General features: G+C 43.6%; 2 protein-coding genes across 3 annotated transcripts in view; both read right to left on the bottom strand.

Moving 5' to 3' along the window:
* The window catches only part of CEMIP (cell migration inducing hyaluronidase 1), a 107,570-nt gene that overhangs the window by 47,650 nt on the left and 33,915 nt on the right, over positions 1-26,005 (bottom strand). Inside the window, exons 2-6 of one of the 2 annotated variants that reach the window (XM_026042465.1) lie at positions 5,979-6,082; positions 2,993-3,142; positions 2,161-2,299; positions 1,179-1,415; positions 604-783 (exon numbers count right to left, since the gene is read on the bottom strand). In XM_026042465.1, coding sequence (XP_025898250.1) covers positions 604-783; positions 1,179-1,415; positions 2,161-2,299; positions 2,993-3,142; positions 5,979-6,054 — 782 coding nt within the window. In that variant the 5' untranslated portion in view covers positions 6,055-6,082. Of the gene's footprint in view, positions 1-603; positions 784-1,178; positions 1,416-2,160; positions 2,300-2,992; positions 3,146-5,978; positions 6,083-26,005 lie in introns of both variants that reach the window. The other variant, XM_026042464.1, reaches the window with a different exon arrangement.
* LOC112949997 (cell surface hyaluronidase-like) overlaps positions 13,574-26,005 on the bottom strand; it is a 49,959-nt gene continuing 37,527 nt past the window's right edge. Inside the window, exons 19-24 of the mRNA XM_026042468.1 lie at positions 22,494-22,676; positions 20,484-20,709; positions 19,883-19,984; positions 17,287-17,447; positions 16,047-16,156; positions 13,574-13,923 (exon numbers count right to left, since the gene is read on the bottom strand). Coding sequence (XP_025898253.1) covers positions 13,703-13,923; positions 16,047-16,156; positions 17,287-17,447; positions 19,883-19,984; positions 20,484-20,709; positions 22,494-22,676 — 1,003 coding nt within the window. The 3' untranslated portion in view covers positions 13,574-13,702. The remainder of the gene's footprint in view (positions 13,924-16,046; positions 16,157-17,286; positions 17,448-19,882; positions 19,985-20,483; positions 20,710-22,493; positions 22,677-26,005) is intronic.

Here is a 26,005-nt window from a genome sequence, read left to right on the forward strand (position 1 = left end):
ATAAACAAAAAAAAAAATAAAATGGCTACAGTTGGGAAAAAGTATTCTCAAAATCAGTGGGTGTGCCAACATAGACACTAAACTGGCTGCAGAAGTAGTTACAGTTTGAAGCATAAATTTAATGAACGCTAAATTTTGTGCTGCACAACACCCAGAATATGATTGGATGAGCTGAAGAACATACTGCATGCATGTCTCTATGCATTTAGCTAGGGCTATATGGTAATTCCTCTAGTCTCCTTAATGTTCAATCCATCCAGTCCACTGTGGATATAGACATACTTCTCAAATCCTGGGAGAACAGCTTGCAAATAAATARGAATGAGTAACTTGTGGGATTACTATCTCGGAAAAATGCATCTTTTTAATCTGAATCATATGTTATTCCTCAGCTTGCTAATAAAAAGCTCAATGTAGACACTGAGTGCATCTTAAACTATCCAATTAACTGTGCTAAGACTTCATATTGAAAAGTTTCCCTCATTTTTTTTTTCCTTTTTCCTTATGAAGAACCCTGTGCCTTTGAGGGAGTGGAATTATTTGGGCACCCAAAGAGTATAATAGAGCCTCTGTGCTGGTAGAGCTGGCATTGCAGGCACATACCGAAACCCAAGGTGGAGGAAATGCTTGCTGCCCAGTTTGGTCATTGCTTTCCTGGCTGTGTCGTCCAAGTTTCTGGATCCTTCATCGTTCACTGCAACCGACAGGATCATGCCATCCGCAACCCTGCCCAAATACTGGGCAAGACGTATACTTTCCCCTCTTGATCTGTASGTATCAAACCTAAAGCGGTAGAAACACCCCAAAACATTTACTTCACGAGACCACAGCTTTTTGTATTGACAAGCAAATGTTATAAAGAAATCATCCCTTTTCTATCGCTTGCAAGATCAGTATTTTCCCATGCACTGGAAAATGAGCTAGATCAGGAGAGTTCACTACTTTGTGTACAAAGATATGTGAGAGGTTTCTGGCCAAGTGAATTGATTAAGCTCCAGTTAACAGCATAGCAAGACATTAACCTTACTCATTCTTATGGAGATTACTTTACCAGAAGGCATTGTATATTAACATGCAGTCAGACCCATTTAAACCAAATGCTGAAATGCATGTCCCTAATCTTACTGAGATGCTGTTCCCAAAGACCCTCAGACCCTGGTAGTTTTAAAGTGATTTACCGATCGGAATGGACAACTGCTCCTGTCTTTGGGTCAATAACATGGACAATGACACCTCGATGGCCCCAGCTCCTTTCAAAGTAATAGCCACCTTCTTCCATGCCACCAGGATGCAGAGTCTTGTTTAAGAAAGTCCAGGATAACTTCTTCTTTCCATGGATCTCAAGAGTACCACCCCTACTTACTCCAATATACTTTCGCCCAAAGTAGGGATTTGGCTGGCTGCCATCATCCGCTCTGCAAGAGGAAGAGAAGAAAGGATCCAATTTGGTTTCAGAATCTGACAGTCAAGAAAACCTCCTTCCTTGTTCTGCTACAGCCCAGGAGAGAAGTGTCATGATTTGCAATGCATTTATTTCAACAATACAAAGAAATAGCARTTGTTCACACTCCATGGAAGATACAATATTTGAAATAATATGAACAGCTATTGAAGACTAGCAGCAATCTGGAACACCAATTATATGAAACCTAGACTGAACACCACATGTGTATTTTTCAATTAATTTCCACAAGAAATTAGGACTCTAACTAGGAATTAGTAGGTTGGGGTTTGCATCCTTGAAAATCCTAGAGATCCTGTAGTGTTCTGCAACATAGAAATTTCTTATCCTTTGTCTCACTTGCTTCCGACTCTTACATAAAAAGAAAGGATGTTAAAGGAAGAGATTTTTTTCAGAATAAAAAACAAATCTTAAAAGGAAATGCATATTAGGCTTTACACCTATTCTGGAAAAACTAGTAATCAGTTTGTCACAAGGTATATGATGATCTGACATGACCAATAGGAAAAGAAACCAGAAACAAAACTATCATTTTTAAAGGCTAATCTTTTTAAGGTCCAACAAGCTAGTGAACCTCCCTCRCAGCACTGAAGTGCATCTCAGACAAAGTAATTTTAAGGAACATTTACAATTCCCTGTATGAAAGAGATATCCTAGCAAGTTCTAAGATGATACTTATATTTATTGTACATACATACCGCCCATATAAGATGATGGCCACGTTGCTTTGGTAAGGGCACGTCCCACTGCCGATATGTAACTCTCCATCATTTTCAATGAGTATATGTCTAGCACGCAAAATGATAGATTGTACATCGTCTTTAATGACCAGTTTTCCTAAATAGAAAAGGTTATGTCATTTGCTTTAATTCATAGCAATTCATCCAAGGTTGAGATACAGTCGTGCTAAAGCCAGTGCTGAGCTCTCATCTAAGCTATTGAGATATGCTGGCCRGGCTTCCCAAAGTAGCTCCCAGGCCAAATCCAAAAGACATTACATATTTTTTATTAAGCCCAGTACTTGAATACAGTGATAAAGATTTGAATGGAAAAAGACTTCATTCAAATCTGAGGCAGAAGTTCAGAGTCAGGATGAATAAAAGCTGTACAYGCCAGCACCACAGCAACACTGACTCTGTCTTTACAGACAGCGGCACATACGTATCTGCCCTGTCCTGAGACCCTGAGAACACAACTATTTCATTATGATGCTATCAGCACAATAATTTAATTAAAAAAATGTTTTTGAAGCAAATTGCACAAGTAGAACTAGTGAATATTTGGAAGTACTTTTGCAAATTCTCCAGTAAGAGCAACATACAGGTTAACTATCATGGCCAAAGAACTGATATCATCTCAGCTACCACCCACGCTTGTACCAAACTAAAGCTGGGTTTGTCCAGTAGCCATCTAATTACCAGCAAGCAGCAGGAAGCCCATCTAGCGTTATACAGGGAATTATGGTTTAAATAGCTGTAATAGAAATTATTCTCCACTCGACCTCGCCCCTATGGAGGTAGACTGTTTTACCTCCATCTGTGATGTGGATGGAGTGGACAGTGGCAGAAGATGAGAGAAGGAGCTTCCTGCCATTACGGATTTCGACGTGGTTTTCTTCATTGTGACCTGGGTTCCAGTTTTCTAGCTCAGGATCCTTATCAGGACATTCCACAGCTGCTTCTGCTGGATGTAGATGAAGAACAAGGACAATTATCTTTTGTTCAGTGCAAGGCAGAAAAGCTCCTATCTGTGCATCTTTACAAGATGGTTCTCATACCCTTTCTTGCTGACTCCCAGGAATGCAGCGATATTTTTGCGATTATAGTACACAGGGTAGAGTACAGTAGAGGGGGGCCTTGCAAAAGAAAATGAACAACAGCTCACGACGCACAATTTACTGAACTCTGGAAGCAAAGGCAAACCAGCTTCTCCATGCAATGCATCCCTTGTGAGGGATGCTGAGCCCAGAAAAACACCAGAGAAAAAGATGCAATTTAGTTCTGTTCATAACTGCCCAGACATGAAGCCTGTGAAGATGACGATGAACGACTAAAACAAGAACCACCTTCAAAAATGCCACCTGATGCCCTCAAAATAACTTTAAGGTTTGAAAAGCTGCATTCAACGTAAAGAAGAGAATTAAATTTGTTTGCATACCTTGCTTTCCTTGGGGATGGGAAATAAAAGTGCTCTAAGTGTCAAGAACACTTAAGGATCAAGGAACTAYCAGTCCAACCAGAAATAGAGAGCAAGAGGAATATCCCACAAGAGACACTTGGGCTTCGTGAGGTCTTTCAGACAAAGCTGATAAGGAGCCATTCTCTTCAGGTTCACACATCACTAGTCTCCACACACGTTTTGATTTCTGACTGCCATGACGTGTTTGTCTAAACTGCTCCATCCAAGAGTCTCATGTTATAAATATTTACCTAAGATAAAATATTTCCCTGATATAATCTCACTGGATATGTGAGCCTCATGTTTTACTCTAATCAATGACACTTTGGAAGTGTGAGAGTCCCACGTGCTATGCATATTTTCTAGTGGTAGAAACCTTCCTAATCCTCGGAAACTSAAGTCAGTGGAAGTCTGAACAATGTCCTCCTTGCCCTCAGAGCGAGCTGAGAGTTTTCACCAGCTCTCCAGATTTTTTCTTTAAAGCTAAAAGACTACAGGACTATAGATGCAGGGTAAGCTTTGGCAGGGTTAGGTTTCCAGGACTCTCAATTCGGTTGGGATTTCCACCTCCCCCACGAATACTAAAGCTTTCAGCTCATGGAAAAGACGGTTAGTGTGGGTCCATGCAAGGAAATGTGTCCAAGAGCCAGTGCAGCTGGGAAGGAGCTGCTGTCCAGATACTGCTGCTGCGAAACAAGGGGGACATCTCCAACTCAAACACCCATCCATCTGGGTTTGCCTCCTCAGATTTCTCCACCAATTCCACGTCTCAATATAACAATAAAACTGGACCAGCCACTGCCTGGATGTCTCCAGGGACCTGTTAAATGCCATTTCTTCAAGGTAAGCAAAGGACATTTCATGTGTGCAACAGATGCCTTGGCTCTCTGTAGACTTCTTCCATACAAATGAAGCAACCTGATCAAGGGGAGCTAATAATCCACTGGGTAGCTAGTCAAATGATAAACATCCAGAGCCTAATTTTGATAGTGCTTGTGCCAGCTGAAAACTGGAAGCACGTTGTTAATGTTAACAGCTCTGCTTCTGATTTACAGTAATTGAGAAAAGTAAGTAGGAGGCTCCTGGATCCCACTGGAGATGCACAGAATTAATAAGAGTCGGAAAAGATTAATATTTGGGGCAGTAACGGGACTTGCGCTGTAAACAGATGCTCAGAAATGCACACTGACAATGAATTCAAAATATGACCTGTTATWCTTTTAGAAATAAGGATAACTGAAAATTTTTTACACTAAGAAGACAAATAAGATCAGAAGCCCTGAACCAAACATAAAGGTGAAATTTACCAACTAGGTTAACTGACCAAGAAAATATCTGCTGACTTTTTCATTTGTTTAGCCATGCCAGTACCTGAAAGGACTTCCAATAGATTCAGATGATGATCTCTGTCCCCAGAATTCATTATTTGAAAAGAGAGAGCAAGAGACAGCAAAACACAACGGCAAATCAAAAGGAATTTACCCTAACAACTGGGATGACCATAAGTAAAGGCCAATTCAGTTCAGATCATAGGACCTGGATTCATGAATTCATTGAYGCATTCCTTGCCGGGGCTGCCACCACCCTGGCCATGCACCAGCAGCAGCCTAGGCATCAAAGGACTCCACACTGTCCACTCAGCCCATCCAAACTTCCCCTTTCAACTTGTTTTCTTCCTCTCCATGACTTCTTCACAGTGATATCACGATTTCTACCTAGCACAAGGAACAAGCTGGAGGTTTTGCTTCTTGATCAAAAGGGCTCAAAGAATGCGAGGTTACTTCATGCTGATGTGTGGCTGCAGCATTTGGGCAAAACATTTGGTCTCTTTGTTTTAAGCAAATAAAACCCCCAAAAGGCTCTACTTAGAACATGCATCTACCACTTCGCTTTCACACKATCTTAGGGTCTGTCCTTCATCAGCATGGACAGCAAGTCACACCAAGAGCATTCTGCTCTCCACAYATGTACCTGGACATACACTAAACTGCTCAGATGTCACCTCCCACAAGCACAGCTGTCAGGAACTGAGGTTGGTTGTGTTACTTCTTTGCAATGGCTGCTTTGGTTTGGTTGTCCTGCTGCTAGGCACAGTCTGAAACGCCTGAGGACATCTGCTCAGCACCTTCCACCTTTGCCTTCCTGCTGCTCTAATCCACAAAGATGGGTAAGTCTAAAAATACCTTTCCTCCTGAGTTCCATCACCTCGTCCATGTTATCATCTYGTTATAACTTGGATTAAATAGTGCAAAATCACTCAATCTGTAYGAGCAATGTCTTTATTTAAGACTATTATTATGGACCATGCGCTTATTCCCTCTGTTGCTGGAAAGCTTACCTGTGCTTATGGTGAAGATTACAAACAGAAGCAGAACAGAGTTTTCYGCCAGTCGAATGGAGGTAGGCAAAGCCATTCTTCAGTACTTCCAACTCTTYGGACCCCTGTAAAGACAGAATAGCAAGAAAAAAGGCATTTTTCTTTCAGGTCACAAACCCATTTGCTATGCAAAGAAGGTTATATCCATTTTTTTTTTGACAGGCACTTCCACTCCTGCTCAGATTAGTAGCTAAGGCCTCTGAGCCACTTCTGCAATATCTCGGGCAGAGCAACAAAGCCAGGGTAGCTCCTCACCCTTTGTTAGGTCTAAAATAAAACCAGTTGGGAATCCAAATATATACACAGAAAGCAACCACCAGATGTAACCAAAAACTCCTTAGGAATGCAGCATAAACACTTCCAGTGTCAAGACTCTCTAGATCTGAATATTCACATGTGCAAAAGAGTAATGAAATACAACTAGGAAGGAGTTTGCAGAGTGGCAAGTTCGCAAGAAGGGGTCTTTCAAGGGCACCTCCTCCTTTCTCCCCCACTTCCACCCACACATTTTCACCAAATGTGGTCTGTGAACCGTCCAGCCAAACTGTACTTGCACTTTCAGTTTCTTGGACTTCAGATCCAAGAAACACTCTCTATTTAATTTGGCAGCCCAGAACTTTTGAAAGCTGCCCCCAATGTCATTTTTATTTCTGCAGTAGCCAGCAGCCTAGCAAAAACAAAAAAGCCACGTCATGAAAGTCAAAGTTAGGATTAATGTGATTCTACCCGACATTCTCAACTGATTGATTCTGCAACTCTACCCCATGGTGACAATTTAATGACATGCATATTCACACTGAGGCAAGGAGATCCAATTCTGCAAGTGTTCAATGAGCTATATTCATGAGGCACCATTTAAAATTCACATGTGCTCCATTAGGTTTTATCATTGAAGCCAGTATCTGTCATATCACATAGCGATGCTCAAATAGCATAAATGTATGCATTTCATGGCTTAATTATACATGGGAAGAAAGCAATTCAAAGAAATTGCAAGATGATCAGTTTCTTTAGGACAAGACCCACATATTAGTTTTCATATCACTTTTTAAAATAAAATGAGCAAACAGAGAAACGAAAAGATAAACAGAACAATATGATGTGGTCTGGAGCAAATTCTACAGTGTAAGCACAATACATCTATAATCTCACAAAACTAATACTGTTCAAAGTACAATAACACATTCAAACCACCATTCAAGGTATGAAAAATACCATCAGAACCAGATTTGCCAGGAAACACTGCAGCAGGAAAATGTTTGCTTGCCCTGGTGCAGTGCATTTGACAGCCGTGAGCTCTGGAAACGGCGCAGACTGGGGCCCAGTGCAGACAGTCTATCAGGTGCTGAAATGCTGTTACAGAGCAGTAGAACAGAGGAATGCACTTAGAAATGCAATAACTTCGAATGATATACATTATCAGAGAGCAATAGCATCGCTGTGGAATTTGTGCCAGAACCAGGCTGCACGTGCCTGACRTTTTAATGGTATTAACCATCAGCTGGTCTCTTTTGATAAGCTGGGCTCTTTTAGAGAACATTATGAGAGTTACACCCAAAGTACAGCAACCACCATTAAAACATCAAGATTTGTTAATGATTATTGCAAAGTGTAATCAGTAAATGCAGCCACTAGACCCTGCTTTAATGATAGCAAAAAAAACAGTAATATTGTTAATATCACAGAATGGTCATTATAGATAAGAGAGATCTGTACATGGACACAAGTGCCTACTAGCATTGCATAAAATAAAATTCCATCCAGCAAGGTGTTGATTTTATAATACAATCCTGTGATATTATATTTCATAGAAATGAAGAGAAGGGACTGAATTTATGACTGCGACAGCAGGCCTTGGCTCTCCTGCTACTTTGACAGCAGTGAAGAAATTCTGTGGTCCAATAAAACCTGTGAACTCAGAGGAACATCCCTGYCAGGTCAGCACAGTAATCCCTCCAGCTCCCAATCCATCTCTGTCCATAACCAGTAGCAAATTGGTAGGAAAAGAGTACAAGGAGTCTCAGAGCCTCTGCCTCCTTTAAGTCCAAGATCTGCCCAGTACTACCAGTCCCAAATGGCTCTCACTATCTCATGCTACTCTTCCCTGATGGCACCCGCCTTCATTAGCAGAGATCAAAACAAGCACTGAGACACTGAAAACTCATCTCATTTCCAGAGGCATCGGGTGTATGCTGAGCTCCAGCAAGTGTACGGYCTGCTATATGTTGCTTACTTTATGAGCGAGGTAGGGCGCTTCACACAGCTCTGTGCAGCAGAGCTTGCTGCAGGGTGACTATGGGCCATGTTGGCATTGGGTTGGAAGGCTGAGAGCTGAGTGGGCCAGGAATGGCCGCTACCACCAATGCTGCCTCCTCTGATCCAGCCTGGCCAGCACAGTGCTAGTAAAGCCCTGCTGAAAGTATAAGTCCAGGAGTTTTCTTCTGAAAACACTCAATTTAGCATCTGCCCTGCCCCCTCCAAGCAAGGTACAAGCAGTCGTGTTTAATTTCCCTCATCTAAGAAGAGGACAGAAAGAAACCCCTTTCATTAACGTCTCCTGCTGGAGAGGCCTCAAGAGCAGCTGGTTACCCYGTGTCAGTGGCCGCCGCGTGAGCTCCATGCTCAGCGCCATGACGGAATCAGGCCGCGGAATCAGGCCGCGCTCGGCGCTGTGAGGGAATCGGGCTGTTGCTCCACAGCGCTGCTGAGCTCAGCTCTGAGGTAASCGCTCCTGGCAGTAACTCCCTTCATGGGCTGGGCTCCCTGCCACACCAGGGGCCACACGGAGGTCCTCCGAGCCCAGCTCAAAGCCTTCCCAAACGCTCTGTGAAGCTTCTGTTGGGTGAGGAAAGCTTCCTCATCCAGGCACGGAGAGCCGTCCGGCAAGGGCCCACGGGACACGCGCCCCCAGCTCTGGCAAGGCGCGCGCTCCAGAATGATTCCCAGCTGTTGGATCACGGCGGAGAGGGAACAATAGCAGCAGACAATGCTAAAAGTAGATACAGGAAACCATTAGCACTTAGCTGGCTGCTACCGCAGGTGCCGGTAGCAGAGCTGTACTAGAAAGCACATGCTGGAGATGGAAAGCCTGATCCACTGCAGTCCCTGCAGGGTTAATGCTTGAGCCAGCCTGGAGCAGATAATGCTGAAGGGCAAAGAGGTAAAGCGATTCCCCGGAGAGGCGGCATTCCCTGCAGGTGCCATGGCCGAGTGACATGGATGCTGTCCTGGTGCCAGGGCTTTGGAACAGCACAGCAAAGTGGGACTTGGGAGAGCAAAATCAAGGCTCTGTCCTGGACTCTGCACAGGGGCAGCCTTGGCCCACTGGTCCGCCAGCATGGTTAAAGCCCTCAGACAGCCTTGCAAATAAACAAACATGTTTTCTAGGGATCTGTAAGGAAAACACCTTCCTAATCACAGCACAAGCARCACAGCTGCGGAGCTGCTCCTGCCACCTTTAGCTTGCACTTGACTAATGGAGGAGACGGATTAAACTCAGGATCAGACCTTACTTTTCAATAAAATCAGTTATTAAGTGCAAAGCATTGATCTGACTTCTACAAAAAAAATGAATTCTCTATAAATTTTTCCAAACCCTCCCTACCAGGCAGATGGTTCAGCTCACACATCCCATATATAAACACGACTGCAAGTTTCCTAATTCCCGATATTCATAAAAACATATTTAAAATAAGAAATTGGCATTAGAGGGAGGTTCTTAGAATTAATAAATTAAAGGGAACTAAAGTGCTTGCAAATCTAGTATAATAGTGTCAAATAGTTTTAGACCATAAATAAAGGAAAATAATTTGCCTTTAATTATTCAACTATGTGGTTTTTTGGGGTTTTTTTTTCAGAATTATTTTTTCACAGGTTACAGCCCTTGGAAAGGAAAAGAAGTTTTTGGCTGGGCTAAAACAAAATCATTTGCAATTCACATCATCCCGCCCATTAGAAGCTGACTGACTTCCAGTTTCAAATGCTTTTGAAGTGCTCCACATTTCACTGCGCTAAACTCTCGCCCACTGCATGAAGTTTTCAAAGCATCAAAGCAACGGGAAGCTGAGCCCCATTCTCTGAAGCTCAGGACATACAGAATTTACTATGCCCAAAGAGAATAATTCAACATACAGTGGGTCTTATGCTTTCAGAGAGCGCCAGAGCTACCGGGTATCTAGGCAGAAATGCTTGGGGGATAATCAGGAAGGCAGCGTGTCGTCAATGCATTAATTTACCAAAGTGTGTCTGGACAGGCTATAGGACACACACACACAGTCCACGTGGCCTTGAGCACGCAGGAGTGCCTGCTCTTAGCCAGGAAAGCCCAGAGCCGAACACGACAGCACAACAGAAGGGCAACGCCCGCTCTGCACTTACCACTGCAGCCTCACACACACGGACGTCTGGGGCACCCAAACTCAGCAGTAGCATTTGCAGGCATCGTCCTCAGCGTCCRCGGAGGGACTGTAGCCTCTGCTGAGTGTTTTGGAGTTTTGAAGTCTGTTTTCCCTCTCCAGGTAAGGAAAATGTGTGCAGTGGCTCAAAAGGATCACAGCATCCTAAGTCCTCTTCAAACTGCTGCTTTTAACGACTCAAATATCTGCATCAGGATGTAAATATTTTTCTTTTTGCTTTTGTGGTACTTTGCTGTTTGCCTCTGGCTCACCACAGCTCCATGCCTTCCTCTCCAGGACTTTTGCCATTTGCTCTCATTCTGTGGCAGGAGGAAGATGCCAGATTTTTCAGAAGTTTAGGCACATTCCTCGCCTTCCTTCACCAAGCTCTTCCTTCGCCAGTTGTTTAGTCTCAGGCTGGGGTTAGAGCTCTGTAAGGTTTTATTGGGATCCAGGCTCTGGACCTGTCACAGATTATCAAATAAATCTCCAAGAAAATAAAGAGCTGGTTCTGTAAGTAGTTGTTCCAATGTTGGGCTAAAGCTCACAGCCAAAAACATCTTGCTTTCCTCCTTCCCCCAAATGGCCTCAGAAATCATAACAATTAGGTACTAGCAGGAGTTCAAAGGGACTTCAGAGAGCTACTTGGAGGGTCGGGACCAGCCTGCTCCAGCTCTTTATATCCTTGCTTGCCTCACCAAGGGCTCCTGTGGTGCCTGCTCCAGATGGAGCAGCCCACCACATCCCACTTCACATTACCTTCTCCGAGCACCAGCACTGACTTCCTCACATTTATAGCAAAAAATATCCCCTTGCCAGASCCAGCTCCATCCCTCCTACCTGTTGTGGAGATGGAGCTGCAGGCTGCTCCTCTCCTCTGCCTGTCCCTGTAAACCTGTCAGGTGTCCTTTTACCTCCCGGTCCCTGAGGACCAAAGGGCATTAGGTATCTGATGAACGTAAGCACCTCAGCAAAGGAGTGTAGATCCAGCTCTGTGGCACAGCATCAGCTGGACGGCGCACGTGGATGCCAGAACGACTTACTCACCAGGGAGCAAAAGTCTAGCCAGCAGAACTCTAACCTTTCTCTGCAGCAATTTCTTTGGCCATTTCTGAGAATTTCAAAGCAACAACGGGATGTTAGTAATGAAGTTGCCACCTACCTGTTGAAAAACCTGCATGCAGCTGTCAGGAATTCAAAGGAAAGGAGAATTGGTCATGTAAGCCTCAAGCGAAATAAAGGTTAGCCTTGAAATGCGAGGCTCCCACTATACAACACACAGGAAGAAAAAGGTCAGCTACATTTAGTAGAAGAGCTGGAAGAAAACATGTCACTCCATAAAGAAAAGTCCATAATGTTACACAGATCTACATGCAGATGTGGATTGCATGTACCTGATATAGACATGAAGGCATACGTAGGGATGCACACATTCACCTGTATATCTGAGCAGTGGTGTACCAACAGTGGTGTACCAACCTTTAGATTTCTCTCTGCTAGACAAGATCTATCAGCTATTGGTTTGCCTCATGTGCAGAGACAGAGATAAAGTTCTCCCTGTCTAAAGAATCAAAACTTTGGCCATTGTCTCTGTTCTACCTGGATGCCAAACCAATCAAAGCCATAGCACCATCCTAGAGCACTCAAGAAAATACACTGTTCCCAGGGTGACCACAAAGATGCTGATCCTTTGCTAAAACACTACAAACCTGTCAGGCCAAAAGCACAGCCATAAAAAAACTGCAGCAAGGGATCCAATACAAGCTTTTTACCAGTCATCTTGAAGTAAAGTTGTTTGGTTAGGGCAAAAGATGTTTGGTTATTGTAGAAATACAATATTGTACAAATACAAAATGATTTCAGTTTGAAACAAACAGTGTCTTTTACTGGCAGAAATCCTTTTGATTTCTGTACATATAAAGCATAGATTTTGGATGCAGGTTTAGTAGGAGACAAGTCAACAGTAACAAAGGAACACCATGGAATTTCATCTTTTCATTTGCCTTTGGCTCTCTTTTTCTTTCTTTGTTTCTAACAAATAGTGCTTTTTTCCTTCTTGTATCGACAATCCTGCTTTTCATACCAAGTCAATACAGAAATAGTGAGCACATTGCCTCCAATCAAAAAAAAAAAAAAAAAAAAAAAAAAAAAGACATCTTCCCTCTTGAAAGATTTTGGAGATTTTCTTCCATGCAGTGCCACTTCCATTAGCACTCAGCGATACCTAAATACATTTCATATATCAATCTCTTTGGCTTTGATAGTTCAGAGCATTTTGGAAATGTTTTCTGTGCTGGTAAAGAAGTCTGTGACAAAAACACAGATATTTGAAATCACTCTCTCCTTTACTGCTCTTTCCAAGTAACATCATATTCAAACCAAAACAAGTATATTGTCATTGAAGGATAACTCTGTACCTTAACCTTAGTCAGTGAGGTTGTTAGTTTTTTTCTTATTTTGTACTCAAAGATCTTGTTTTCTCTTTACTGCAAAAAAATCCAGCAGCATAAATGAAGAAGAAAGAATGTAAGCTACTAATACCAGAAGCTGTCCAGTCCTCAAAGGCAGAAGGAATTCAATATAAGCATTGTCTGGAAAGAGGAACGCAAGATTTTGCCCTACACAGCATGTGCTTTATCCTGGTTTTCATTCCTGTTGGTCTTTAATTAAATACTCACATCAGCTGAGCAAATATCATTTCACCAGTCATTAGCTACAGACAGAAACACATTTATAATTCCTTGTTTTGCCACATATTTTCAATTTGATTAGAAGATATTATTGTAAGATCAGTGCAGGCTTATCCATCAACGTAAGCAGGTTTTATTAACCTGAGTTCACCTRTGGAGCAATATTAGATGGACATTTCCTTTTTTTTTTTTTTAATGCAGACATTATCATAAGGAAAATGGGATGAATGGAGAATTTCCTACCTCTGCTGCAGTTCATCTGTTTCCCCAGATGCCGCTAAAATTTCCATGCCAAGTTTCATTTCCAGTTCTTATGACTCTGAAGAGTGTTTTTCCCCTTCARAACTTACTGTTTTACACCAAAGAGTAGATATGTTCAAATACTTCTCATCTCCTAGAGAAGGGCAGCCTTCAGGCTTGTCCTCCGAGGCACTGCTTAAAAATAACACTCAGCCGCAGACCATAARTTGAGAATATATTTATTAATTATAAAATATACAAATAGACAACACTGGCTCGCTACAATTCCGTAAAAACACTGGCAGGCTTTGGTAACAGTAGGATTTGCCYGGCCGATGTCGTGCCGGGGACGCAGCGGGATTTAGCCGTGCAGCTCTGCAGTCTCTGCAGAGTTGGGCTGCGAGTGGTCCCGAGACAGAGCCCGTTCCGGAGGCTCCTCAGCACCACCTGAACACTGATATTCCTTCAGCTTCAGGGGAACGTAATGCTGTAGAGAAGCAGCTTTCTGATAAGCAGCTTGATTAAGGATTTTAATCCAGGAGGGCTTGGCTTGCCCTTTATAGCCAAGCATAGCAAAACTCCCTGCAAAACAGACACAAAGAGAGTGACCCTCTGCTTGGATCAGTTCACTGATTAGCAGAACAGCATGGACTCACTCCTCACATCACAGAAACTTCTTGGGCCTTTTTTTTTTCTTTTTTTCCCTTGGATTAAAATAACAGAACATTAAGTAGACAAAAAAAAAAAAAAATGATGAAAAGGAGAATAAGCCTCACTGAAGCCATAATCTCACTGCAGCACAGACCTGCAGGTATTTCAGTAAGCCAAGCTAGATTCCCAGATGTGAGCAAGCAGAAATATTGTTTTACTCTTTATTTTTAAGCATTGGTACTTTTTCATATTTGACTACATGAAAACGGTTAGGAGCTTTGAATCCTTCTTTTATTAGTTTACATCAGTTTCCTCCTGCTACGGCTAAACTGTTCCCTGTGTCATCTCTATTACCATTCTCTGTCATCACAAAGTACAAAGGCATTATGACTTCTTTGATTTTAATAATAATGTCCTGTGTTTATATTATGCTTTTCATTGCAAAGTGTCCCAAGGCTATTTGCAGATGGTTGGATCAAGACTATTCCTGTAAACACTTCTAATTTGAATGAGGTTAATGCAAAACTGGGCAAAAAGACCCTAAATCCTGATCCCTCTGGTGTCAAGTGGATCATTTTTTATTTCTTTATTTTTTTGTGTTACCTTAGCTAGGAGCAATATGCACTTAGGAGAATTGCTTTAACCTCCCTGAAGTGCAGCCTCCCCCAGAGCAGATCACAGCGGCTGCTTTACGCARTCCAGCAAAAAATCATGTTCAAAGTTGGGGAGTCAATCAGAGAACATACCTAAAACAGCAAAAAAATGCTAATGATTCAGAACATAACTACCCAAAGTGGGAATCAGGATAGAGCAGGCTCTTGCAAAAAGCCTAACAGGAGCAACACAGTGGATTAGTCCAGCACAGCTTCCTCTCACAACACCCTGAGCAAGGCGAAGGCCATTGGCACCTCCTTGCTTTGTCCCTTGCACTGGGTGCTTTGGCTGCTCCTTTTAATGCTCTGGTTGAGGCTGGAGGCAGAATCAAGCTCATAAAAGATCCCCTAAGTGCAGTGCCAATCGAGCAGCACAGGTGGTTCAGCGGGAAAAAAAAGTTTGGCAAAACAAACAAAACAAGATTACTTTTTAATCAAAAAATTCCAGAAGTATTCAGGGCTTTCATGAAAGAATGACGCATTGAAGTTTTAAGACAAAAAAGGGAAAAAGAAAACCTCAAATTTTTCCTTTTAAAATGTTGAGAGAAAAATCAGCTACTCGGAAACACAGTGGGCACCAAAGGGAAATCACTGTCTTGGCTGTAAAGCTTCTGCTCTCCTCTGCCAGGGACAGTAATAGGAATGTGCCTCAGACCTTGGGCCAAAAATTTAGTAAAATAGAAACAAAAAAAAAGAAAAAAAACATAAAAAGGAGCTCAAAATGCTGCCAATTCTGTATCTGATCTCTGCTTCGGAAATAACAAATGAATYCTGACCAATCTGGCTGATTGCTGTCCTGTTTTCCTTACCAACTGCGTGAGTTAATTCTCTAAACCTGGACTTCAGCAGCCACACGGCTTCCAGTAGGAAACCCAGTGTGGTAAGGGCAATGTATTGACAGCAGCTACCTGCACCCCGAGCTTCCACAAGAAGTTACGGCAATYCAAGGTAAATATATGGTAAGAACTTTCGCAAACTAGTGATTTCATTTTCCTTCCATTAAAAAAAAAAAAAGTTTCCTATTTCACTTCAGGCTATTTTCTTTTTCATCAACCCTTTTCATTTACAGTTGTTTTCCCATGTAAAGCATTTAAATTTTAGAGTTGGAGTCTTTATCAAATGTTTATCAAATTATTTATTTTTAATTGGAAAAATGGGCTCTTTTTAGGATGAAAAATCTGTAGCATTAAGCTTCTTATTGCAGAGCTAGGGTCAAAAACTTAAGATAACTCTTCTGCTTCTGACCATCCCCAAGGCAAGAAGTTTTTAGTAGACTACATTGGCATAGTTTATAATAGCAGGTATACTGATAAACACCATGGAATTTATCTGTACATTTTGGCAAGGGAAACATCAGTAATTTGGAGGCAAAAAGAAACATGGCTGAATTAATACATTTACCTTTTTTATGGAAGGTAATAGGCTTTGCAGAACCTAACCTGGTGAAGACAGACATTGTAGAATTCCCTGGCACTTCTGTGATGCCTCTAGAGCCCACAAGAACAACTGATCTGAAAAGAAGGGCAGGAATTACTGCATGATCACAAAACATGACTTTTGTTAATCATCTGCAAGACTTTTAAGTGCCAATTTAGAAAAACCCTGAAGAACCTGCTCAATTTCAAGAACATGCTTAAACTCCATTGCTTTCAAGCACACATAAGCTCTTGGAACTTTAAACTTGTTTTAAGTATGCTCCTGAATTAAATCTGAATCACGCTCAGTCTGAGCAGGGTCCTCACAGCTGGGCTTTAAGCCCTCAGTGAATTGTACCTGTCAAGAATTACAGGCACAACTGACTGCATTCAGTTAAATGCCCAAACTTGCAAAATAGGAGAAAATCAAGCCAAAAGTACAGTCACGACAGGGATAGCTGTCACTTTATGCACTTTACATACAGAGACATACACAYGTGCACAAATGAAGATATAACAACTCTGGAGCACTCAGATCACTGGTCATGAACTGCTCAGAAATGTCTTGGACTGGAAGTCTGTGTTCTGGTTATTTGACCTGCTTCTGTCAGCAGCCAAGAATTTATCTATAAATCTCTGTTGTTCCGTGTTTATGTGGCGACACATAAAACCACAAGGAATGTGGAACAGACACAAACAGAGATGATCCAGACCTTTGCCAGCGCACATTCAAAGCAACAGAGCCGGCAGGCAGGCAGGCCTATTCGTGGCTGGCCCGGGAAAATCGTACTGGCAAAGTCGGCGCCTGAGATTTTTTCATCTGCTGAAAGATGCAAAAACAATCAGCAAGAATAAACAGAAGCCAGCTTRTTTCTGAAATGGAAAAACGCATCATCAGCCACTAGGAAATCGCTGGCCATCAGGGTAAGTGCACAGAATTGCAAATGCTACTGCAAGGACCTTACCTACACCATACTGGAAAATTGTTAATTTAGAAGGAATTGCCATTTTTATGGAAAATCTGCCTCTGTCTGCTCCAATCTGGGAAGGCGTGTTAAAGAAACAGTGCTTCTCTTCTATCTCATCCAGTTTTGGTGTTTGAATATATTTCATATTTGCCAGATTTTTCCAGAGCACAGATTCAGGTATGAAAGTAGGGATTTTTCTTTTCTTTGTCTGTCACCCACATGTTGCTACATGAATGGGGCTTTCAACACTTTGCTTACCTCTCTTTTATAAATGTTTGAACATAGTCACTTATTGCATTGGCAGCATTTTCACCACTAACTGTGTCAAAGTGCCGCCTACTCACGACTGCTCCAGAACATGCATCTAGCACCACGAAGAATATCCCATGGCTACTGAACAGGAAGATTTTATCATTTATCTGCAACAAAAACAGAGGTAAGTTCTAAGGAGGCAGACAGTCAATGACAGAGGAACTTATTCATAAGATGGAAGTTACAAGCAAGTACAATACCAAGCCTTTACAACCCATAATTTTAATGTGTAATCAGTACAGATGAAGTGAAATCACTTACAACTGGTGAGTCACAGGAGACAGGCAAAATCTTATTTCTCACTGACTTTGGTAAGCCAAAAGGGGGATAAACAYGTGCGGAATAAGGTCATCTACATTTTTTGTGCGTTAGGAAGATAAAGTTGAGAAGCTGAGAATCCCAGGAGAAAAATGCTTAGTTTAGTCTTAATACAGATTCTTTTCATGTGGGTTTTCTGCCGCTCAGCAAAAAGCAACTTGACCAAGTAGCAAAGGAAATGTGSTGGGACAGTGGAGGGGGAATAGAAGCAACAAAAAAGACATTTCTATTCCCTGGCAGCATAACTATCAAAAAGTTTAAAAAACAAAATATTTATTCTTTGTAGTACTCTCCCAGTGCCTCGAGGAAGATCTAGCACAAGCGGCTCATACTTGCCACCTTTTTATAGCAAGGGCTCTTGCTCAGATTTCATCTCTCATGRTGCCCCATGATCTTCATGGTTAGTGAGCAGAGGCTCCCTGAGGTTCCTGGCCCTGTTGCATCCCCAGGACATCCCTAGAGCCCAGCAGAGCTGCAGAGACAGACACTGCACAACCTCCTCCAAGCCCAGCCACGGCAGGGAGACACCTCAGTCCAGGCCACACACCACATACTCCATGTAGTCTCCAAAGTCTTCAAATATCCAGGAGCTCAAATGCATCCCCCTGTGAGACATGAGAATGACTCCAGGGAACACACAGAGTGAACAGGAAAGAGAACTGTTAAAAAGAGGCTCCKGCAAGATGAGGGAGGCTGAACAGGATGGTGAGTGCAATAGAAGGTCAAGGGTAAGGGAAACATAAGTGTCTGGGTCATGGGTGGGTGGCAGGGAGTTAGGACAAGGACACACAGATGGACTAAGTCCTTCACCGTGGTGCTGTTTGTCCCGAGCCCCTTGGGCAAGCAAGCTGCAACATGTTGAATTCTAGATGTAGACGGGGCTCAGATCAGTGGCCTGAACACAGGCAGGTGGCAAGAAAACAGCCTGCTGCAGGTCTGCCTGTTCACTGCATGCTCCCAACACCTCCTCACACCAGCCCAAGGCTTGGGTCCTGCACCAGGAGAAGGATCAGGGCACCACGAGGTGCTTCAGCCTCCTGGGGGTGCTCCCCATCACTCCGCAGCTACGTGAGTCCTTGTGCCAACACATGGGATAAGGTGGGGACACGTAGCTGAGGGCAGGGTCAGGGAAAATGGGGCTGCCCCTCCTCAAAAAGAAAATTAATTCAAGCCTTGTGGAAGCTTGGATTATACACTTAAAATATTTTTTGAGATCTGAGTTTCATCTGGCAAAACACGAACCAGAAACCAGTAGTGCGGGACTTCCCTCCCTCATCCCGCTCTTTCTATACGTCCCCAACCTTTCTAGGCTGAGCAGACGAATCCTCTTTCAAACACTGCTCGTCATTGTTTTCCTAGCCCAGCCTTTGACTCAGCTAAGAGCACATGCGTCTGAAATAAAAGTCTAAAATAAAACTTCCTTTGGAAAACAGTGGYTTGAACTGAAGCTTTGGAAAATGCAAAGAGGCTTTGTGGAGATCCTGGTTTGCCAACTTGATGAGCAGGCTCCGCCACAAGCAAAGCGCCTGTGAGCGCCAGGTGCACGCAGGCTTTGCAGGTAGCAGGATGCCTCCTCAAATAACTCCCCCTTGCTAATGGTTTTGAATTAAGTTTTGACAATGCAGCCAGTTCACATGGCAAGAACTCTTGGCTGCTCCAGTTCCCTAAGGACGCTGTACTAGCTTTGCTTGGCATCTCGTAGCARTGACTGCTGTTCGGTAGCATTAACCTAGTGGACATAGAGCTTCATAGCTGCCCTTCTCCATCCATACAGACAGGTAAGGGATGTGCAGAGACAATCTGACAACTCCAAACTCTTTCAGTAGTGAAAATATAGGGTTTTGTTTTGTTTTTTAGTGCAGCACCCACAAAGAGAATCAGAAAAACAAACTTGTTTTTGTCCCCTAGCTCCTTTGCAAACAGTRACTTTTGGTGAGCTTTTTTCTCCTCATTCCTCTATATTAGAGGGTTGGCGTTAATTCTTCTTTTGAGGTGATAAAAGCCTTTTTTCTCCCCTCTGAAAGGCTCAAATCCTCATCTGAATAGAATAGGAGCTCCCGGGCTGCTTTAATGGAGCTAATTACAGAGGAGAACAATACAGCTGGATCTTCCAGTGGAACATCCCATTTCCTCCCATCAAGGCTCAGCAGATTTTGCAAAAACTTTCATTGGAGATAAAGTTTTCCCTGTTTAATCACCATGTCAAATGTGGTAAAACATGTACCTTAATGAACGTGGACGTCAAGTGGTTTTGTATATCAGCTGTGCTGAGGGACTGGATCTGTGTTCTTACATACTTGATCGAGGGCTTGCTAGTTATAGCGAGCTGCAATTATGTGAAAGACAGAAACTTAAAAACTGGCTGGCTAGCCAGATTTCATCAGCAAAATGACATCAAGTACTAACACTCATATCTATGATTGCAAAACTTGAAGAATTCACTCTTTCAGATTGTAGTTCTTGTTCACATATAAGTGCTCCTTAGTGAAACAGCTTTTATCAAAGAGTCATGGCAATATTGGTCAGCAAGGACCTCTGGAGGTCATGCAGTCCACTCCCTCACAAAATAAGCTAAAAAGTCAAATCTGAACTTGAGCTATTTTGCCTGTCTATAAAATCTGTATGATTCCGAAGCCACAATGCAGGATTTACCCCCTCAACATCCTTCCATCTATGTTACACGATGCTGACCAGGCTCGCAAGCAAGTCGGAATTCCCACTTGTGAAGACTACGAGCGCTTGGACACTACGGAGATGAACGGACTCTGTGCAGATACAACAACCACTGCCCACCCAGGTGCTTCTCACAAGCTGCCARGAGGTACCTGAGGAGCCCCGCACGCCCTGCACGGCCCGGCCCGGCGCCGGGACACGACGGGGTGCCGGGGAGGTGCCAGTCGGACGCTCGACTCCGGGAAGGGGTTGGGGCCACAGCTCCAGGGTCCCGCTCTGGACATCTCTGCCATGATCTTAATGCGCTCGCAGCCTCGCTCCGAGCAGTAGCTGTGTCCTTCCCGCGCCCCRTGGGCTTGCAGGTGAACAAACAGGTACCTGCCAGGGAGAGCAAACGAAGGGGTCAGAGCCGCCCTGTGTTCAGAGGAAAGCTTGACCGGGGCAGGGTCTGCACTTGCTCAATTGCATTAACCTTCCCCTTGCCCAGCCCTCRCTCGCACACCAAGCAGATAGATCCTCCATCCCTCTGAGCTCTTTTTTTCCGAGCTGTTCTAAGCTGTTTTCAGTCGCGTTCAGTTTGCAGTTCAGGCCGAGGAAATTATATAAACAGCTCAGCTCGGCTTTGGGATCAAAAAGATGCCTGAGCTTTAAAAGCATTTTTCCTTTCTTTTCCTTTTGAAAATAAATATTTATTTCTATTTTCTGGAAGCAAGAATGAGTAAGCCTGGTTGCTYGCCAAGGACCCAGCACGTGGGGTTAAAAAAAGAAGGGGGGAAACATCCCACTTATTATGAAATCACGTCTAAAAAACAACAGGAAAAGAAAAAACGCCAAACCCCTAACTCCTATCCTCTGGAAAGCTAAAAAAAGCAACACTGAATTAAACAAAGAACCCAAAGGCTGATACTGCCAGAATGCAGTTAGGTTAGGCCTATCGGCCTGCACATACCAGGTCCAGATGGCTGCTGGCAGCCCGTGGCTCTGCCCCACAGACCCACACATGGAACTGTTTACCCCACTCTTCACTAGTAAACAACCCATTTACAGAACTTGGGTGACATTTTAGGTCCAAGAAAAAGAAAGAGGAAGATTAACTAGTAAATTGCTGTTTCACARTTCCTATCATGGGAGGGGAGACTTGCCTATCTGCAAGGCCTGACTAGCAAGGAAGGCTTTCCAGGACCTAACTGCTCACATGTAATGACTGAATGAATAAATACCCCATCTTATTTTAAATTCTGGCATTTGTGGATTGATTTCCAAACGAGCTGTTTAGTTAGGTAAAGCATCATGGGACCCATGGTTAGACCACAAAAACAGCCTTTTCCTCCCCAACTATTTTAGCTGACTGAGAAACAGTTTCGTAATATGTTTTTATAACCAAAGGTGTTCTAGATTCCTTCAAGGGTAGTATTAATATTACTCATTTTTGGTACTGCTGAGTTTTTGGCATCTAGAGTTCCAAACAACAAGCCTCAAAGACAGGGAGATAAGTAGTTGGTAAGTACTGGCCTAGRGGAAGTTTTGGACTTGCTCAAGGCAGCCACATCCCATCGGAGCATCGAGGGCCAGGTGGCACCTGCCGGAGACCCACACATGGAATTGGGGCACAGAAGCGCCTCTGTTCTACCTTAAAGGACTTCTTTGAGTAGGACTTGACAAGCAACCGGTGCATGTTCTCTAGCACTCATTTTATCGCTTCAAAAGAGGGATGCACTGAGATGCTCTCCTTTCTTTTAACAAAACAAACTATTTTTTGCCAGTGCTAATTTTAAAAGTCTCGCATCAGCACAAAGCAGCTGCAATTTTCCAAACTCTCTTGGTTGGAGTCACCAGAGGACTCCCTGTCAGGGTCCTTTGGGATGAAYAGATTTAACTAAGTATTTACACCAGACCCAGCAATATGACCACCAGCAGCCGGGATACCACCAAGCACATAGGACTGCGCACAAAATAAGCCATTTTCTTAACAGAACGCAAGGCTCTGCTCAGTGGCGCAGAGGCAGACCTCGATCAGAGGCTCCTGTCTGCATTTTGGGCTGAAATCCTGCAAAATGAGCAGATGAGATGGTCACACAGTATTTTAACAGGGAGAGAGAGGTTGAGGAGGTGCCGGGGTATCCAAGGAGGTTCCTCAGCTTTGGCCACGTGGCTCCACTCACCCCGATGCCTGGTCGAAGAAGAAGAGCCTCTCACTGGTGCTTCCAAGAACATGGTCGCGGGTGGCAACAGCCTCGTAGTGCGTCACGCTGTGCACCGTCCCCGTGCGTCGCTGGTAGACATCTGCCACCACGTGGAAAACGGCCTCCCGGGGATAGCAGAGGGCAACGAGCAGCCAGTCTCCTCTGTGGGCACAAAAGGGAAAGGGAGGAAAAATACTTCAGGGCCTGCAAACAGGAGAGATGGGCTTCAGCCAAGAGCTTAATCTTCAGGGGGAAAAAACAAAGAAATGCCCCTTGAGGTTCTCCTCCTCCTTGAAAACAGAAAAAACAAAATCCACAAAGTCGAAGAAAAGCAGAGTTTTATTTTCTTTGTCTGGAAACAACAACGGCTCCTTATTACGAGACGTGATCCAGAGACCCCAGCTGACCTCGGAGGACTCCGAGCCAGGTGCCAGGGCTGCTTTCAAACCGGAGACTTTCTCTCCCCAGCCCCTAAGGCTGAGCTATGACCAGGCCCATCTCCCCAGCACTCCTGGGCTGGCTTCACTGCATCCTGAGCCACAGCAGGAGAGGGAACCGGCGTCCAGCAGACGTTTCCTGGGGGCAGAGATTCAGGAATTACGAAGTCATCTCCGACTTGAACCAGCGCCATGCTTTAGAGAGACCTGCTTCCTCCGCTTTGCAGCAATGTGCATCGTTATGGTTCCCATTAAAACTGCCGCTCTCCCCCGCTCTCTCTTCAACATTCCAAGTTGTAGAATAACTGAGGCCAAAAGGAAATGCGCATTTAACTCTCCTCGACTAGAATTTCATCCTGCACATTTACCTCAGCCAGACATCTGCCCCKATAGCTTTCCTTTGCCCTCTGCTTGGCATTGCCAGCCTTGCCAAGAGGGGAACTGGCCCCAGACTATCAACCTACGGTACCAGGAGCAGAGCTATGGAGCTGGGAAAACACAATTCCGGCACTGATGGCTCCCAACTCCCTGTCCTTCCCGTATGAGGTGCCACAGCAGGCGAGCCTTCCCTACAGCACCATCGCAGTGCCGTAGATAGACGAACAAAACCTTCGTCTCCCGTTTTGAAGGGTCCTACACAAGGCTGTGCAATGCAAGGTTTCTCCAAAGGCTCCATTGAAATCACTTGGCATCCGTAGGGAGTAGTAAATGCGGGGAAACCCTTTTGATTTGGAGACACYGGGGGTCCACATGCCTAGACCTCTACTTTGCATTCAACATGAACAGCGCAAGAGCAAAGCTCTGTCACTCTTCTTCTGTTTTTTTTTCCCATTAAAACTAAAGAAAACAATATCCACAGGACGGAAGAGGGGATAGGCTGTTCTAGAATAATAAATCAAAGACATACTAAGACCTACTGGCTTAAGCCAAATGCTGCCCTCTAGATTTTAAGYAACCCCAGCTGTGCCGTAACACAGGACAACTAGAAATGGATATATTTTCAGATGATTTGGCCTCTGACTAGAGGAAATTAAAGAAAYGCACCAGAGCCATGCATGTAGAATATTTTTAGGACAGAGGCCCAGGACACTCAGCTGTTTCATAAGGGTGATTTGCATCAAGTTAGCAAATTTCATCCCCTGAAGACGCTGTCACAAAAAGACCTCGTCACCTCCCTCCAACGCTGGGAAAGAGATTCAGTGCAGTGCTACACTGACTGTCACCTTCCCAGGGGTCAAGAAAGGCACCAGAAAAGGAAATTGGAGGCTGAAGGGAAAAAACAAGTATGAAAAAAATGAAAAAAACACAGCTGTGACTGTCCTGAGTCTCCCGGTGTTTGGGAATGTGATTGCTAGAGCCTGTTGTGCCCATGAGCAGACTGAAATACTGAAACACTTTATATCAAGATAGAGAAGATCAAATGAAAAGCACCTATTTTAGAGCTAGTGGAGGATGAGATGGAGTAAGTACATCCCCCAGCAGAGGGTTTGGTGTTAGAATTTAGCCTTTACATAGAGAAAAGGTGTTTGTTTTCTCTCTGACTTACTGTATTAAACAGCTTCCTATTTAGCTCTTTACTTGATATTTTTCAGCTTATAGAGAAGCTACTGTAAAGTCTCTCCCCTATAACTATACCTGGCAGTGCTGCTGAACTGGGTTCCACTATAGCTAGGAAAAGAAAGCAAGGTTAGAGATGGCCTGCAGGACCCTGCCTGGCATCTGGCAGCCAGACAGGGCTTCGAGGCCTTTCTTCCAGCCACTGCCAGGACCGAAGGAGAAATGCAACCCCAGGCCATGAGCTGTAATCAGGCACGGAGGGTTTGAACATTGCCTTCAAAGGGACACAGATGCACACGCGCCTTCCTCAACCACAGCACTGGCCACCGAGGACCTCCAGGCTGGTGACCAGGGGACACAGGAACACAAATTGCACTAGCAGTTGATAAGGCTCGTGYTGTCACCCGCTTTTTGAGTTTTCAGTAAGAGAAAACACTGAAATCATAACAACACATCCCAAACTATGAATTTGGAGTAATTTCAGACCCTTGTCTGAGTCCCCTGGGAGCATCTGTAGCTTGATCTTATGCTCAAAGACTTGCACATAAAAAGCAAAAAAATCATTAAAACACAACGGGTAGGAGTCACATAAAGCAACAAAGTGCTGTCAAATATAGCGATGAGCAGGAGTCTTATTTCTTTCATTCTTGGGAGCTGCAAAAAAAATACCAAAAATACTCTCAGCTAGAACATCCCACTTTTGAAACAGCTGTCACCTTAAGTTACAGTCATATTAGCATGTATAGAAAACTTCTGAGCTTCTAAGATATTTTTCATCACAAAACTAAATAACCRTCTTCACATTTTTCTTTCTCTAGTGATAAAGTTCAGCTTGTTTTAAACAAAAGGAATAGTTTTCTTTCMTTTTTTTTCCTATTTGCTTTTAATAAGGCCAGCATTTTCCTACGTGTTCCTACCAAAAAAGTGGTATTTGGAAAAGTAAAATTAAACATGTGCTAGCACAAAGTCACTGTTTAGTGAGTTGTAMAAGTCTGAAAATGTTTAAGGGTCTGCTGAAACCAGCCTGTACCAGATTTGACACTCTTGCCCTCTTTATTGTCATTCAGCAATCCATACAGTGCATTTCATGTATTCTAATGAATGTATTTAGCTTGCATTTTCCCTTTTTGGAGATGGATGGATGAAACTAACCCAAGAAGCAATTCTTTTTTCACCGGGATATTGACATTTGCAGCTCTGGCTCCTTCGAGTGAAGCAAAAATACCAAGCAAAATGTTAAGAAAGTGCCCTTGTGTTTGGCCAATGAACAGTCTTCCCGGGATAACTGAAAACAAAATAAAGGAAGAGGGAAAGAGAAAAAAAGCAGGCAAGAGGTTTCCTGTTGTGATATATAGGTGTGTATGTGCAGACATGTATCTACCTCATTTATATGTCTTAAAACAACCCCTATGGCTAAACCCCAAGCTCTGGAAAGCAAGATATTCARAGAAAGGTGATGAAGGCAAAGGAGAAAGGGAGCCTCCTGTGAGAGGTGAG

The sequence above is a fragment of the Nothoprocta perdicaria genome, unplaced genomic scaffold, assembly GCF_003342845.1.
Source record: "Nothoprocta perdicaria isolate Ctin4 unplaced genomic scaffold, notPer1 scaffold_302, whole genome shotgun sequence".
Taxonomy (NCBI): domain Eukaryota; kingdom Metazoa; phylum Chordata; class Aves; order Tinamiformes; family Tinamidae; genus Nothoprocta; species Nothoprocta perdicaria.